A 17769-nucleotide genomic window follows, 5' to 3' on the forward strand; every position below is an offset into this window, starting at 1 on the left:
TCCTGCCTTCCTTCTCTTTTTTCGCCATCATCAATCTTAATTTCCATTAGAAACTCCAGACCATGTTGCTCTGCAGGTCTGAGCCAGCACTGTGAAATTATTTTAACTGTAATCACTGAACTGAGAGATGATCTCTCTTTCCCCCTCTGAAGTCCATACTTCGTTAGCAGCAGTTAATATTAACACAGGCAAACATTCAGCCGACATATTCTCAAATGAACCGTTCTCCCCCTTCGTTCAATATTCAGCACAGTGTCCCGGAGATCATCTCACATCCTCCAAATCTCAGTTTCAAAGATAATCGTCTGTCAGAGCCGAGGGCGTCCCGTGTAGTTCTCACTCAGTTCTGTGTCCTTCCTTCAAACAACAGAGATCCTAATTGCATTTTAGTTTAATTAAGTAACCGTGTGATCTTTTTTTTGTAGTTTGGCAACTTGACTGAGAAATGTTGTTATCCTTGAACACACTGACAGGACATCGTGTTCTCTGCTTAAGAGAACTTTACTGTTTCTCTTACTTACCTAGGATAGCCAGCACAGTGTTGTCTTTCAGGACCTCCATGGAACCTGAGCAGACGAAATAGATAGCCTGCAAGGCGTCTCCCTGCCGGATGAGGAACTCCCCTGGAGCGCAGAAGGAAGTCTTGATGATGAGGGAGAGGGAACGCAGGCAGCCCCTGCTGGCTGACTCAAACAGAGGCAGCTGGAGCAGCTCCTTGTTCAGGTGCATGGCGATATCAGCCCTCAGCTCATCTGGGAAGTCCTTCAGAAGCTGTGAAGTGAAAGTTCACACTAAACAGCTGGTCTTTACTTTAAAACAGGCTTCCATATAGTTTTATACAAAAAACAACCCTTTCCCACAGGTTTAAAGAGCCTCTCCAAATGTGAAAATGTGATAACCCCACAGAGAGTTTAAAGTAGTCAGTGGGCATCTCAAATCAGACGCAAGATCAGAGAAGCTTGTAAGACATGCTGAAATAATCCAGGACTACTCTTTTTTTTACACTCCTCAGGGTTGCTCGCGGTTTATCAGGCCCTTCATTTTAGCATATTTACTTGCCTCGGGCAAATCTTTTCAAGCTGCAACGTATAAATAGATCATTCCAATAAACCTGATTTATTTATAATTGCGAAAATCTTAAAGTTAGAGTCAGAAAAAAGTTCCAGATTTGACACCTTTTTCTAAAAGCACTGGTGACCTCTATGCTATTCTGTTTCTGTAGCTCACAGCTTTACCACCGACATGTTAAAGTGTCGCTTAGGTGTGAGAACTGGGAGGTGAGCTGGCAAACTTCTCAGGGACAATGTATAAAAATGGTTGTAATTCTTAAACAATTCTCGCTAAAGTTTATGTAACACGTGTTCATTTCAAGCTGAACGTCTGCACTTCAATCAGTTTGGTTTAAAATCCACTCTGGTGGAGAATACAAGGCTAAAGCACAAAAAACTGTTTGTGTGCAAGAAATGATTGAGCTCATTGTATTCTCAGAGCAGGCTTTCATCTCAAGCTGTACATTGGACCCTGTTCTCAACTCAGGCTGTAGATAAAACTTCATGCAGACAACCAGACGTCCAATGCTGAACTCTGGTTCCTCTGAACAGTGAAGCTGTTTAGTGGAGAGCATCTTTGAGCTTTCACTCTGGAGAACAGGACTATAAACTCTGTGTAAGCAGTGCAACATAAACAGCAGTTTTAAATCACTTATGCACACACTCTTCTCACCTCACTAACGTCGATCCCGTTGTTGACCGACCACATAGTTTGGAAACACTCCAGCATGCGCTGCTCCAAAGCCTTGGGCAACCGATGGACTCTGATGAAGTCCTTCAGGTCCTTGGTGCGGGTGTGGTAAAGCGAGCGGCGCGAGTACATCCTCTGGATGATGGCCGTCACGTTGCCAAACACAACTGCATGCATCAGTGCTGGACACAGAGGAAAGGTGTCTTTATTGTTCTCTGTGCGCTTCTAGTTTGATACAGAATTAATTACTGCGGCTCGATTGGCTTCTTTCTAGAAGAGACCTCAGGAAAGTCCCATAATACTTCTGCGCAGCAGGAAGCTTCATGGGACGTCTTTATAAGCCCTGAGAAGTTAAAAAGCACACGGCTTAAAAGGACTTAGCTGCTCTAAAACCACTGTGAAGCACTGCCTCAAGTAGATTACGGTTTTCACAGAATGTCGGTAACACACTGCTGAAAAATAATCCCACTGTTCTTTAAACCTTTTATTTCTAATCAACAACAACTAAATTATTATTCCAAACAAACCCCAAAACAGCTCCGACCCCAGTGTGAGCATATTTGTTCAACAGTGCCACACACACAGGTTTGGTCTTAATGTGAGCACAGCTAACCAGCAGCCATCCCCAAAGACTGGAATCGTTCCATAATGCACTTTTCCTGAGGGAACCACACAGCAGTTTCTCTTCCTAAAAGCAGTTTGAAAAGCTGCTGAAACAGCAGTCAGGCCACGGGGACACTTACACGGTCCACTGACAGCCAGACTAATGGCTTCATTTTATAAAGAAACGCGGTTTTTAAAAGGCTGAATTATCTCTAAGTTATAGCTCATAGTATCTGTGTGCAGCAGCTTACCACGAGAGAACATTAAACTATGTTTAAGGAAAACATTTCCAGAGATTAATGAAGCTGTGGTCTACCCTCACTGCTGTTACATTCAATCTAACAGCAATCTCCTTTAATAATGAAATATATACATATCACTGTGGATGCAGCATTATTAAGAATCAGTGCAACACACACATAAAACATACACTCCCCCCCCAAAAAAGTTATTTATACAGGAGACCAACTATACACAAATCCCACGAAACATACAAACAAACATCCATCATCCATTCTCTTCCACTTGGTAGGGTAGATAGAAGTAGTTGCTGACATCCAGAAACCGTACCAGGGGCTGGACAAAGCTTGACTGTAAGACAGCACAGAGGCACCAATCATGGGAGAGCACAGCAGCAACCTCTAAGAACACGATTCACAGAGGCAGGGCTCAATCACACCCGGCAAGACCCAAGGTGCAGCTTTGCAAAGATGCCCCTGAGAAAATCCAGCACATAACAGGGTACAGGATGCTAGCAGGCAGGGAATACATGCTACAACCAAGTGGCTGGCATAATATACAGGAACATGTGAGCTGAGTACGGCCTGGAAGTCCAGAGGTCAAAATGGAATATGCCCTCTAGGGTGGTCGAGAATAACCAAGCTAAAATGCTGTGGGACTTCCAGATACAGACGGAGAAACTGGTGATGCTAACCAACAGGACAATTATAATGGTGGACGAGGGCTGTAGTGATAGATGTGGCTATAACAAGTGATAACAACATCAGGAACAAGGAAGACCAGAAGCTTGAGAAATACCAAGGGCTGAGAGGAACTAAAGAAGACGAAGATGAAGGCAACAGCGATCTCCGAGTTACTCAGGGCAGTGACCCCAAACTGTAAAGCTTACATGAAGCGTTCTCCTGCCATCTAAGAGATACATGCAGACATCATTGGTTCAGAGTACACATGTACACTTAAATCAGCCCTTGTTAAAGTTACAGTGTTGTTTTCACTTGACTCGGAAATATAGATTTCATTTTTCTTTCTTGGAGGACGACTGTTGGACACAGATTCTATCAGTTGTCTGCAGAATGTGTTTCCACACCTATTAGCTGAGTGTGTGTGTCTGTATGTGTCTTTCAGTATTTACTTGCACAACGGCATGTGAGTAGTTATGGTTAATGTCAAGGTTTAACCCACTAAAAAAGAAATGTGTGTGTGTGTGTCTGAGACATCTCCACACATTATTGTATCCTCTGCCCATAAATTGCTGCATTTCTCTCGTGATAACCTTTCCAGTGACTCCATTTCTTTCTCGATTCTTCATTTATTGCTCTCTTTGTGAACATTCAGTTCTCTTCATTGCGGCCCAAGAGGACACGCATAAGAACACAGAGTTCAAACAAGCAGCACACTGTGAGTCGAACACATCTTTCATCTGTGATTAAGCTAGAATAGATCCACTATTGAGCCCATGTACAACTGTTCAACATGCTCAAACAAAAATGGAATCAAGAATAAGAAAGGCACAAAAATGGTAAAAGGTCATCAGAAAAACAGTAACTGCAGTAACAAAACGCAACAACATAATAACAGAGAGGAGTAAATTTAAGATTATATTTAAAAGTATTTTGTGAATAAAAGAGTTTAGAAGTAATCTGGAACCTGTACTTTGTAATATGTAAAGATCTTGGAATAGTTGTCAAAGGTTAAACATGAATAAATGCATCATCAGCCAGCAGGCTCCAGAAGTGCCAAAAACAGCAGTTCCTATGATGGCCACTAGAGTCAGTGGGTAGGGATGGGTACCGGTATCCGGTTCTGACATAAACGGTAGTAACCAGACCGAAAAGCAGCGTACATTTCTGTGCTATTTCGGTGCTTATTTTTTCTTGAGATGTCATACACTTTGGATTCTGGCCAATCATTTTACCTTTCCAAGGATAGTAGGCGGGGCCAGGTACGTACGTTCTTTTAGAGCAGAGCTACAGATTAAAAATGCCCAAGGCGAAGCGATCAAAAGTCTGGCTGTACTTCACAGCAAAAGATGCAAACTCAGCAGCCTGCAACAAGTGCTTTAAGCTGATACTGTGATACTGTCAAAGGAGGTAACACCTCAAATCTGATGAAACACCTGGTGAAGCATAGCGGGTTTCTTTTAAAGCCGAGAAATGCGCCGTGTTTGATAGCTTGCTGCGAGACCTCACACCGTGCACATCTACTGCGGGTGTGGTGCCTGTTATCGGACCCGGAGTTAGCAACATCCCCAAAAAGAGAGGAGAGTCCTGGCCCCTAGCCCTGCCAGCGTAGCAGAAATGATGAGGATGATGATGGCAGCAGCAGCCGTTCTCCTCTGCGTGAGTAGCTTCATGTTGTTCGTGTGTAATTTACGTTGAGTAGGCTAACCACATTATTACATTAATGCATGTAAGGTGAACTAGCAAACACCGTCGTAGTTACATGCGGCTGTCTTCTTGTTTGATAGAGTGATACCATATATGCCCTATAGCTGCAGAAAAGACTAACATTGTTATCATTTTACAAAAAAAAAAACAGCTAAACATGAGAGGTTTTAGTACAAAGTTTGTGTTCTCCATTGTTTAAGCACGGCTCCAACCAAAGGAGGTATGTTGTATCAACAGAAAAGGCTAAGTTGGTTATCATTTTGCAGAAAAAAAGAGACTGCTAAAAATAAAAACATAAATGGTAAATGGTAAATGGCCTGTATCTGTATAGCGCTTTACTTAGTCCCTATGGACCCCAAAGCGCTTTACACAACCAGTCATCCACACATTCACACACTGGTAATGGCAAGCTACATTGTAGCCACAGCTGCCCTGGGGCGCACTGACAGAGGCGAGGCTGCTGGACACTGGCGCCACCGGGCCCTCTGACCACCACCAACTTTTTCTAAAAACATAAGAGGTTTTTGGACAAATGTGTTCTCAATTTTTTAAGCACCGGTTCGAGCACCATTTAAGCACCGGCACCATTTCAAAAGTACCAGTTTGGCACCGGTATCGGATAAAACCTAAACGATACCCATCCCTACAAGTGGGGGATTTTTGATATTCCAGTGATTTTCAAACTAGTGTATTTTGAATTCTTTTTCTTTTTTGGTTTATGAAGGATATGGATTATTTGGTGTTGTTTGACTTATGGAGTAAACCAAGCCAGAAAACATACTTTTAGCTAGCTACATTGACATAGTTTTAAATATAGTGAATTGCAAATATTCCTTTGTAACACAGCTAGCAGCTAATGACAGCGCTAGATGGCGATTTAAATCCTAGAGAAAAAAGAGAAAATGAAAACAAAAATAAAAATAAAAACAAGCTAAAATGTCAAAACTCGTGGCTTCAAAACAGCAGCAGCTACAGTTACAGTTACAGTTTATGTACTGAGTACTGAGTGAAGCTCCTTTGGATCTTTGCCAACACAAGGTCATAATCTACAGGCTGCGACTAATCATCAGTATTTTGTTAAAGCTTGAACGACGCACAATTACAGCAACAAGAAATCAAGGTTGTGTGTTTGTTAATCTAAAATAATTTCATTTTAATCAGCAGCTACACATCAACAGACAAAGAGTAAGAGACAGTCATTGTTATAGTTCATGACGAAAATGCGAAAAAATCCTCATAAATCATAAATTTAGCAAGTGTTTTTACACACCATCACTTGTTTCTTTGAATCAATTTTCATTTAAATCTGCTCAGTAGTTGTGGAGCATCTTGAGGACAACAAAAGGATTTCATGGCCAAGCAAGTAATGAAACCTTTCAATCGGGAAAATGAGAGTAATGAGACAGTGAGTGAGAGGATTTGCATACAAGTTTGATCATCTATTATGTTTTACTAAAAAAAAAAAAGAGAAACACTTTTGAAACCAGGGATGGAGCAAAATGTGTGCAGATGTTTGTTTATGACTCACCCACACCTGAAAAAGAGCTGAACGAGTACTTCAGACCGAGAGGAGAATAAGAGCTTCAAACTCTGAGAGGAAGCACTAAGATGCGTGCACACATTCCTTACCTCCGATGAGCATGGTACAGATGGAGAAGATCTTCTCTGAGTCGGTGTTGGCTGATACATTTCCAAACCCCACACTGGTCAGACTGCTCAGAGCAAAGTAGAGGGAGGTCACATAGCTGCTGCGCATTGATGGACCGCCGTCCAGCACGCTCAAACTCCCACTCCCACCAGTTGTCCCAGATGCAGCCTCGCTTCCTGAAACATTCCCGTAATACTGGCTAGAATTCCAGGTTCCTTGCCCTGCGACCTCTGACCCAGACACGTTCCACTGACTGCTGTTGGCTGGAATGCTGCTGACCGTGGTGGGGAACAGCGTTGTCAGGACAGCGGGGAAATACGGGGTACCCAGACGTTTGGCCAGCTCATGGAGCCAACCTGAGACAAAGAGTGAGAGAATACAATGAATTATGAAAATCTTTTTATTCAGCTCAGCTGCACTCAGCTGATATCTTTATCACCTAGGATAACTGAAATCATTCTGTTACACTTTAAAAGTACAAAACTAGACGTTGTTCTAGGGATGTACTGCACCACTGTACTGTACATCCCGTACGATCCACCTTCTACTTTTCCTGAGCATACATAAACTACAATGACTTTTTATGTTGAGAAAAATTATTCTGAAGTTGTTCTACAATTTGTAAAAGCACTTTGTTGCAAGCTCTGCAACAAAGAAGCTCTGCATTTCTAGCCTTTTGGTACCCATATTACAAACATGTTGCCAGTTAACCTATTTAATTGCAAAATGGTCCTTCAGATGTTTTTTTTTTGTTTTTTTTTTAACTTTTTCAGCCATTTGTTGTCCCTGTCCCAACTTTTGTGAGAAGTGTTAATTGCTGCCAAAAGAGATATTTTTAACGACATAGTAAAATGTCTGGGTTGGACACAGACATAGTTCACACACCACGGATTTATATACATATCCCCTATTAGACTCATTAGTGTATAAGAAAATGAGCAGACTATTACTTACACAAGCCTAGACAGATGACAACTTATGACTTATTGTGTGAGAAATATGAGTGGAGCCTTTCTGGTGGAAGCAAAAGTGTTCAAGTGTAGCTTATCAGCCGCTGTCCAAGGTCCTGATTTCCCCTCACCTTCAACCAGAGCGGACTGAAGTGACTGAACCAAATCAAAAGTTGTCCTTCTACTCTGAGAACGCTGACAAAATCTTTGACAAAAAGTTATATATATATATTTACACATATATATAGTTACCTGCAAGTGTTTGTCCAAACACATATAAATTAAATTAAACCATGACCCCCCAGTGCAGTGACGTGTAACTTTAAACAAAAACAACACCCCATGACCGGATTTCTCTGTTTTATCTGAATCAGAGTGAAAGTTTGAGTTTATTTTCCAAATGGCTGAAAAGCGACTCGGCTTTAAAGGCCAAAAGGAATTAAAAGGAAGTAGGAAATCGATAAATGAATGAAAGGGAAAGGAGAAAGGAAGTGAAGGATAAATTATTGGGAAAAAAAAAGCATTTACAAGTGAATGAGTGGACCGGTGAAACCCAGCTGAGCTGCTGACAGCAGAATCGAAAGAAAGAAATACAGTAAGACAGGGAATATAAATAATACAACATGGATGCATCTATTCATTGATCTCTGGCATCACACGAAATCACGAAAAGAAGCTTTGACCTTCTGTGTGTGTGTGTGTGTGTGTGTGTGTGTGTGTTGGTTGTCAGGCAGGGAGACCAGCCTGTCAGCATAAATAAGCAGAAGTGACAATTGAGCTGTGAGCAGAGTCTCAGTGAGGCAGCTAAAACAACCACATTAGAGGATTTAACACCTGAGTAGTTTCCTAATTACTTTGTCATTAGCACAACTTAACCTCTGCCAAACTGGGGGAGTGGCCCTGGCTAAGGCATTGCTTTGCATGCATAAGTGTTTTTACCACATGGAAAGGATCATGGAAGCCATTACTATCATAAGCCTAGGTAGTGGACATCTTTTGACTTCCGTATTGTTGTGTTTATTGTAACCAATTGACAAGCATATAAGGACAAGTGTTAGTTTGTTCTTCAGCCAAGATTCTGAATGAGAAATATGAGTGGAAACAAAAGTGTTCAAGTATAGCTTATCAGCCGCTGTCCAAGGTCCTGATTTCCCCTCACCTTCTACCAGAGCTGTCGGAACTAGTGAGCTGTCTGTGGTCCTGAACTTCTGTCTCCTACCCAGTCAAAAGCTGCCTTTCCACTCTGGGAACTTGATCCTTTCGGTGGGAACTTCATCCTTTCAATCTTGAGTCTTTTAAGCTGCAAGGACAGATTAGTTCCAGCACAGCACTCATCGTCCTTGGGCTGTTCCATACGTTTTCCTTCTGCAACCACTATTAGCAGCTGCTCACCCTGGATGACCCCATGTCTTGGAGATGCCCAGTCTGGCCATAACCATGTGGCCCTTGGTCAATGTCAAGCAACATCTGCTCGAGTTAACACTAAAATGCATTGTCTTATCACTGTGTGTCATTAAAGGAGTTACAGCGGGACAGACATTGTGATTTTTCTAGTGGTTAAATGTGCTAATTGTTGTTTTTATTAAAAAAAGTTGATATGCTGTTGAGACCATAAACAGTATAAAATATCATACATTATGGTAAATGGACTGGTTCTTATATAAAGCACTTTATAAAACATGCTTCATTCAGGTGCTTTCTATCTAACTCTCACATAGATTCATACTCTGATGGTGCATCAGAGAGCGACTTGGGCTTCAGTATCTAGCCTGGAGACTTGGAGCAGCCAGGGATTGAACCACGAACCGTCTGATTAGTAGATAACCTCCTGAGCCACAGCTAGCCCAAACTCTTGGTTCCATATGCAGCATGTTATAGTGTAGGTGTGGTTCTGGTCTGGGACCTCATTACCAGAACAGCAGAATGAGAATGGGGGAATCATGGAAACTAACTGCTGGTGACAGCTCAGCAAGTACCTAATTGAAATTTTAGCACATTTAGTACAACATCCTGAAAGGGTGCAACATTTAGCTCCCATAGTTGGCAAAGGACCTAAATTAATGCATTACAAACTTCTTCTAAAACCTATAGACTTCTCTAAGGCTACGTTCACACTGCAGGTCTTAATGCTCAATTCGATTTTTGATCAAATCCGATTTTTTGTCTGCTTGTTCACACTACACATAAAATGCGACATCAAACGCTCTCCAGTGTGAACGCTCAAAGCGGCCCGCATGCGCAAAAGAACATGTCACACACAACTCGCTCTGTTTAGACCCAGAGCAAACAATATTGTTTGACTGATTGCCCTTAATATAAAGACTTCGGACTTTATGTTTCCAGATTTTTGCTTTAAGTTATTTTGTTATTTACATAATAATGTAGATGACCTAATAATGATCCTTTTTGCTGTTTTAGAGGAGCGGTGCTTCAAAGGATAGTTGCAGATTTCTGTCAGAATCTGCAGAAAATACAGTAAAAATAAAATGTTCACATTTCTCCAACGTTGTCTTCCCAACAGTTTCACGGATGGTAGGAAATCGTTCGCGATGTCTTCATCGGGCGCTTCTCCGGCGCTGATAATTGGCGTCTGTCTTGTGTCAGTGGCGTAAAAAGACGGATTTAATGCGACTTGACCGTTCACACAGCAGTCGCTTTCTAAAACATCGGATACGTATCGGATTCAGTACCACATATGAAAGTGACCCAGATCGGATTTGAAAATATCGGATTTGTGCCGTTCACACTGTCATACCAAGATCGGATACGGGTCGCATAGGGGCGAAAAAATCGGATTTGATGCGCTTTCGCCTGCAGTGTGAACGTAGCCTAAAGCATATAGCATACTCTCTGCCAACCCATATCATCATCCTTGTTTTCTGTAAACTAACTTTTGTTTGTGTGTGTGGTGAATGCTGCTCGACCTCAGGCTATAGGGACAGCCATGGCTCAACTGTCCCTCAATTATTGAGAGACTTGCAAACAAAAAGTGCACATCTCCTAAATTCCAGCAAACTGACTGACAGAGTAGTCCAGCGTATGTACATACTGATATCAGTGCTCTATTGTGAATCACAGTTGGTGTCACATAAAGGTCAGACTGACAGACTCTGTGTGTCTGAATAGTCAGTGGAGAGGCTGATGACATGAACTGACCACAATGTTACTGTTTGTCCTCATGCTGAAAAGATAAGTGCAGGTAGGTTGGTAAGAATCACTGAGAAAGATAGGGAGGGAGGAAGAAATGAGACTGCAAATAAGGGAAAATGAGGACAATACTAACCAGAGCAAGGTCCTCAGCCTCGAAAACCTGCCAGTTTGCAGCACTTTATACATAATGTCTGTTTGTGTGTGTCTGTGTGATGCTTAGAACACAATGAAAGACACACACACGCACAACTCGGTCTTTGCCCCCGGTCAGAGTTGGAAGAATTACAGTTTGATCCCCTTACCCTTGGAAACTGCCAGTCTGTCTGTACATCTTCACACGTTTATCAGATTGCAAGCCGGGGTTTCACGTCGCCTGCGGGATTCAAGTTTCTGCGTCTTATTAAAAGCATCGGTCGTGCTGAAAACGAAGGCACACGAGAGTCGTTCTTCTGCATAACTGCCTCTGTGCCTTTCTTCCTAATACAATATTACTGTTATTGCTTTACAAAGGATAGGTATTTTATCACAGATCTGTCTTTGGAGCAAGACAAGTTAGGTGAGTGTTCAAATAGTTAAAGTTGAATGAGGATGAATTTAGATTTTTCTTTGTCATTACTGCAAAGTGGATAAACAATGAGACAAGATCTTATTTAAATTTCCATTTGGGAAGCCTAGAATAATCTCCTGAGGACACTGCTTACAGTGTAATTGAGTAGAGCACAATTGTCATTATGTGTGTGAAACACGTAATGACAGTTAAAAACTTGTACTGTTCCTGAAAGCTCTCCACAAACAGGAAATGGGCTGTTAACTTGCTTCAGGGAGAATTTTTCCAGCCCGATTCACACCATGGCATCAAGTGAATATTATCGTAAAAGCAGCTTCCCTGACTGAGATAAAGACTAAATATACTTTATCTTTCTTGTACAACGGTAAAATTAGAGGATTGCATGTCTGGTTAGCCTAGTACAGAAACAGCTAGCCTGCCTCTGCCTACCAGATCTTTACCAAAGGCAACTGTCAATGGTTGGTGTTAAAACCAGGTTTATGTAAAGGTTTAAGACATGAGATGGCTGTGGCTCAGGAGGTAGAGCAGGTCATTTTCTATTGGTGGCTTGACCCATGGCTGCTCCAGTGTTCATCAGAGTGAAAAGGTTAGACAGAAAGCACTGAGACTGGAAAACGGGCCGCTTCTTATATAGCGCTTTTTTCTCAAAAACATACAACATGCCTCAGTTACCCTTTCATTTAGGCACTTTTTTTCTACATTTAAAAGCTTTCTGCCTAACACTAACAACTCTGGGTTAGTATCTTGCCCAAGGATATTTGCAGACTGGAACAGCCAGGTGCTTTTGTGAATGATAAATGGACTGGTTCTTATATAGCGCTGTTCTACTCTATCTGAGCACACAAAGCGCTTTATACAACTTGCCTCATTCACACACATGCGCACAAGCACTTTTTTTCTATGCTGTTTCTGACATTTACTTCATACTGTGATGGATGCATCAGAGAGCAACACGGGGTTAGTATCTTGCCCAAAGATATTTGGCAGACTGGGATCAAACCACCAACCTTCCAGTTAGTAGGTGACCTTCTCTACCACCTGAGCCACAGCCGCTACTACATTATGCAGTGCGTCAGTAGAAAAGCACTGTTTAACAACCAGTTTACCGTCTACAGACGCAGGAACAGTTCTTTACAATTACCAATACAGTTTACTTTTTCATATCTCTGTTTTTCTGAATATATTTTCTTTGAGATAAGCAAGCTCAAAGAAAATATATATATAAGGCTTGTTGCAGAAGCCTTCTTCCCTTTTAGTGTGTTCTGTTAATATTCTATTTTTAATACATGGCTGTAACATCACACCCTCAACTTACCATCAAAGGTATGTGTAAACAAATGCACACTAATCGAACAATTATTAAGTACACATTGCTCGTACTGGGTTGGACCACGTTTGCCTTCAGAACTTCCTTGTCTCTTCATGGCATAGACTCAATGAGGACCTGGAGGTATTCCTCTGAGTGTTTGGTTCATGTTCACATGATAGCATCACACAGGTACTGCAGATTTCTTGGCTGCACATCCACTGAGATCTGGTGACTGTGGATGCAATTTGAGTACAGTGAACTCATTTTCACAGTCAAGAAACAAGTCAAATTCTGGACTTGAACATGCAGTTCATCCTCCAGTGTGGATGACTTTAAACAATGCAGTAATGTGAAAGACTAATGACTGTTATGACAAACACTCGTTTACAGTTCTTGCTACCAAGGGTGGCACAATCAGTTATCAGTTATTATGTTTAAGGAGTCATTACTTTTCTACTTAGGGCTAGGTAGGTTTGGATAACTTTGCTTCCTTAATAAGTCATAATTTAAAACTGCAATTTGTATGCACTTGTGTTATCTTTGTGTAATATTAAAGTTTGTATGATGATCTGTAACTGTGAGAAATCTGGTAAAATACAAGAAATCAGGAAGAGCACCAGTACAGCACTGCACATGTTTCTAGCGTCCAATCACCGTGGTAATCTCTGTGAAGTCCCTTTGCTTTGCTTTGTGTTCTTCATACATCGACACTAAAAGTAAAATTGCATGTGGGTCCCCATTAGGATAGAAGACTGTGTCAGTGTGTGGGACTCTACCCTTAGATTCATATTGTTAACTAGTCACTATGTGACATACTGTGTTATTATTTTTTAAGAAAAGTAACAAGTACTGTGTGTGCATTGTGTTTTCTTTTAAAATAATGACCCCAACACTCACACTCGTGACATAACTAGTTAAACAACTCAGGAAGTTCAATGAAATTTAACAGAGTAGAAGTACAAAATAATATAACACTGAAACGTACACCTAACACAAAAATTAAACTTGAGTAAGGCATTGATTGAGTAAATCTACACATCTAGAGATGAAAAAAGGGCGAACTAACCTATATCTGATGATCCTTGGCTCTCAATCTCCCTTCGACCTATGAAGTACCAGACACACGCCATCCAGTGGGCCAGCAGGGCGAACATGGACATCAGCAGAGTCAAGACCACAGCGCTGTACTGTGAGTAGCGCTCCAGCTTCTGCAGCAGCCGCAGTAACCGAAGAAGGCGAACTGTCTTCAACAGGTGGACGCCAAAGTACTGCACAGAGATACATGCAATCTCAGCGCTCTGACAATATTTCATTCACTGTATTTCTTAAATAAAAAGGAATCGTTAAAAAAGCTTGATACTCAGTAATGTGGGATACTGCATTTAATACACATCATTTATTCAAACAGTTGGTAGTTTTAGTCAAAAGTTGGAGCTTTAATGGATTCACTCACATGAATCAAAGATTTTTCAACTCTATATACAAATATATATACGTACATATATATATGTGTGTGTGTAATTACCCGTCAGTTCATCTTTTTTTGTTTGTGAGACATGTTTGTTGTTGATCTGGTGAATTCACATGGGAGCTTGTTACATTATGCATTCATGTTCCCTTTAAAAAAAGGCTCACTTCCTTCACCGTGTTAGTGCTGAAAATGAATTGAAACTGAACATATGTCAATATTCAAATATTTAACTTTACTATTGGGGTTTAAATTATGTGGGCTGATTTGTCACACTGTTTGATTCTCGGTTCCGTTGGTGTGGTCACACACAAATGTCAACAGACAGAAACACACACACAGTAAGACACAGGGGAGACTCACCACGCTGACATTGAAAGCATACAGCAGGTCAAAGGGCAGGGCGGCAATGAGATCAACAAAGAGCCAGGTGGTGACGTAGTGAACGCAGATGGAGCGGGCGTCGTAGACGACCTGACCCGACGTGCTCACAAATGTAGTTCGAAAGTTCAGCACTATGTCTGCAGAGGACAATAACAGCAGTAATCAAGTGTCACTTAAATTACAGTGATGCATGGTAAACGCACAGCTACTTTTCAATGAGTCATTACACACAGCATGCATGGGTTACTTTAAATAACAGCACAGTATTAAGAAAAAATGTATTCACTTTATTTTCAAAGGGGTATCTTTGCTGGGATGTCAGCAACAACCACTTGTTGCTACCTGATATTAAAAGCTCTGTTTCCTTTTATTGTGAGCAACACTCACTTTTAGTTTACAGTGAAGTTGAGAGGTAGTCCAGAATCAATGTGGCTCTATAGCCCCAAAATGTAAATGACTTGGGGTAAAGATACTTTTTATGGTAGTTTTCATGTTTTTGAAATAAAAGTGTTGTTAAAACAGTTCGAGATGTTTCCATTACAGGGATATTTTGTTTTTAACACACCACATTGTTATTAGTTGTTTTGTTTTTAAAAGTACAGTTTTTAAAACATCACCACTATATGTTTATAGCCCTCACAGTTCAAGTGCATAATCCATCAACAGTGGCTACAACGACATTATAGTCAGTCAGAGAGACCAAAGACATGAAATAGCCACACCCAGCACTTCCTCCTAACAGCCGAGGGCGGCTGGCATGTTTGTGTGTCAAAACATTTTTGCGCACACTATATTTTCACATATTTAAACAATATCATTGCTTGGCGATAAATCAGGAATAAAAAACAGACCAATATTTGCAGTATTTTCTCAGGTTTATCCCCAGAGTCACCTCTGGGTGCCGTTCATCTGCAGTTAGTGCAGGCTGTAAGTCCGCTGTTACCTCAGGTGTTAATACACTGAGGAGGCTCTAAAACGGGTAGACGAGTAACTGAAGCTCACCTCTGACTGATGACGTGGCTATAATATGTTGGACTTGGACGCTTAATGAATAAACTCTCGTGCAATGTGAGAATATAATCAAACTGTTTGTGAGAGGGATCCATCCAGCTACCATAGGATGGGTGGTGGAGTAAACCCTGGACAAATTGCCAGTCTGTTGCAGTCTGAGGTCTAAAAAAATAAAAACATGATATAATTATTGCTTTTTTTCAATGTGGACAAATTACTCATAAGATATTTGTGACAGCTATGGTATATGTATGCGTGTGTGTGTAGAAGAAGGTGTAACAAATTATTTGAGCCATTTCAGCTCCATTCACTGCTTTTCACTGAGGTCTCATGAGTGTCCTCGGTGTGCCCCCTGCTGAACTGTCACCAATTTCTGTGGATTGGTAATAACAGGAATTTGCTTGTCTAGATTGGCTAGGTGATCACTCAGTGCATCAAGCATTATCGGCTTCTCCTTAATTGAATGGACATCAACAAAGTGCAATAGAAACCAGCTCATGCTCTCAGGGTAAGTGATTTTCTAGCTGTAGGGCTGTGGCATTTTGAACAACCAGGGGAATTTCAAGATGGTTTCTGATGACTTGTTTCCAGAAGAACCACAACATACAGCTAAACACAGCAACTGCACCACCCAGTCCTTCAAAGTATGAAATGATCCTATTCAAAGAGCCAAAGCTTTGAAGCTTGCTGAAAAAAAGCAGATGAGGACAACACGACAATAAAAAAGACAAACAGTCATGATTAGCTCTTCAATGTTTGCTCTATGATTTTAATTTTTCTGCGTGGTATTAAGGAACGAAATGAATGAATAAAAGGTGTCCCGGCAGACTATTTCGATCCACTATTGTTTGCTGGTGAATGTATCAATAAATAGGCACGGCCTATTAGTCCTAATAAATGGGATATCGACTGACAGGAGTCAGACATTTAACTGCGGGTGGCTCGTGTAATTTCATTACGGAAGTTTATTGATGGAGAGCTTGTGTTCACTCTTTCCCATTAACACAAATCGTCCACTGAAGAGCACTCATGTAAGTTTCCTGCAGTCAGGGTGGACAAGACTGAGGACAAAGAGGCCTGCTGTTTTCTGGGAAATGACTTAACAATCAGATGTAATGGCTTATTGTGGAATGGCTCATATCCTTTTCCCTGCAACATTCATCATTAAAAACTTGAACAGAACTTTTATAATGAGAACTTCTATTAGGAGTCACATGAATATCAGACAAAGGCTGTTTGACTAACTTCCCATCAGCAGACAGTTAATATAATCAAGAAGAATTTTGCAGCAATTACAGTAAAACTTTATTTGCACACCCACTCATTCAGGCCATTTTCCTTTTGTTTTTAACCACCTAATGAGATTTCTTAAGCTGGCCTAATGTGTTTTTCCTCATCTTATGCCATGTGCTGTTACAATTGTTCATATTGAACAAGGCCAGAGTTTCAAAAATGAGGTCAGTGAATGTTCAAGTATCCCAAAAGCTCAGGCTTCACTTTTGTTTTCACACCATTTTTTTTTATCTTCTTTGATTTTTGTAATGTCAAAGAGAGAGGATAACCCCAATACGGTCGTCTCATGCACACAGCTCTGAGTGTGTACACAGCACGCCCACCCACATTTGTTCAAACCCTCTGAGAGGGGAAGGAACAATCTGCTTCAAAATGATGGTGGCTGATAGGTGGAGAAGCTTAAATGGTTTGTGTCAGAGATGGACTGTTAAGAGGTTGTGTTAGAGTATTGGATACTAGTAGAAGTATACACCCCTTTTTAAAAAACACTAAGGTAAAAGTGGATACAACTTTTTTGTGAAAAACTACAAGCTCTGAAATGTGAACCTATCGAAGTTGCTCTTTGCAGGACAGCTATTTCTATATGCAGCCAACTGAATCTCATGCTATGCTAAGACTAATGAGGAACATTCGAAGAGAAAAGGAAGATTTTTAACAAAAGCTCAGCTACATTGTAGATGGATTAGTTTGCCACACCTGAACATAAAGGTGAGTGCAGTCAGGAGTTAAAGCTGAATGCAGCAGATGGTCAGTTGTAGCGGCTCAGAGTGTGGAAAAGATTTGCAACTCACAATCATTTCTATTGTGGGCTCCAGTAGATTTTCTTAGTGTACAGCTGACCTGTGCTGCTGCTGCTACTCTTACTGCTCTTTATGGGTGAACTGAGTCCAATAAGATGTAAGCAGATGAGCTATCTTGGCTGATTTCCATCCTCTACACATGCAGTATGCTGTTTATATGCTGACTTTACACTAGACAGAATAAAGTTGGTTAAAAGGTGGAAGTTAGTGAGTATCAT

General features: G+C 41.0%; 1 protein-coding gene across 1 annotated transcript in view; it reads right to left on the reverse strand.

Moving 5' to 3' along the window:
- Positions 1-17769, reverse strand: part of kcnh3 (potassium voltage-gated channel, subfamily H (eag-related), member 3) — a 59214-nt gene that overhangs the window by 23895 nt on the left and 17550 nt on the right. The window contains exons 5-9 of the mRNA XM_039599611.1: positions 14427-14584; positions 13662-13863; positions 6600-6974; positions 1723-1922; positions 522-771 (exon numbers count right to left, since the gene is read on the reverse strand). Coding sequence (XP_039455545.1) covers positions 522-771; positions 1723-1922; positions 6600-6974; positions 13662-13863; positions 14427-14584 — 1185 coding nt within the window. The remainder of the gene's footprint in view (positions 1-521; positions 772-1722; positions 1923-6599; positions 6975-13661; positions 13864-14426; positions 14585-17769) is intronic.

The sequence above is a fragment of the Oreochromis aureus genome, linkage group 16 (genome assembly GCF_013358895.1).
Source record: "Oreochromis aureus strain Israel breed Guangdong linkage group 16, ZZ_aureus, whole genome shotgun sequence".
Lineage (NCBI taxonomy): Eukaryota > Metazoa > Chordata > Actinopteri > Cichliformes > Cichlidae > Oreochromis > Oreochromis aureus.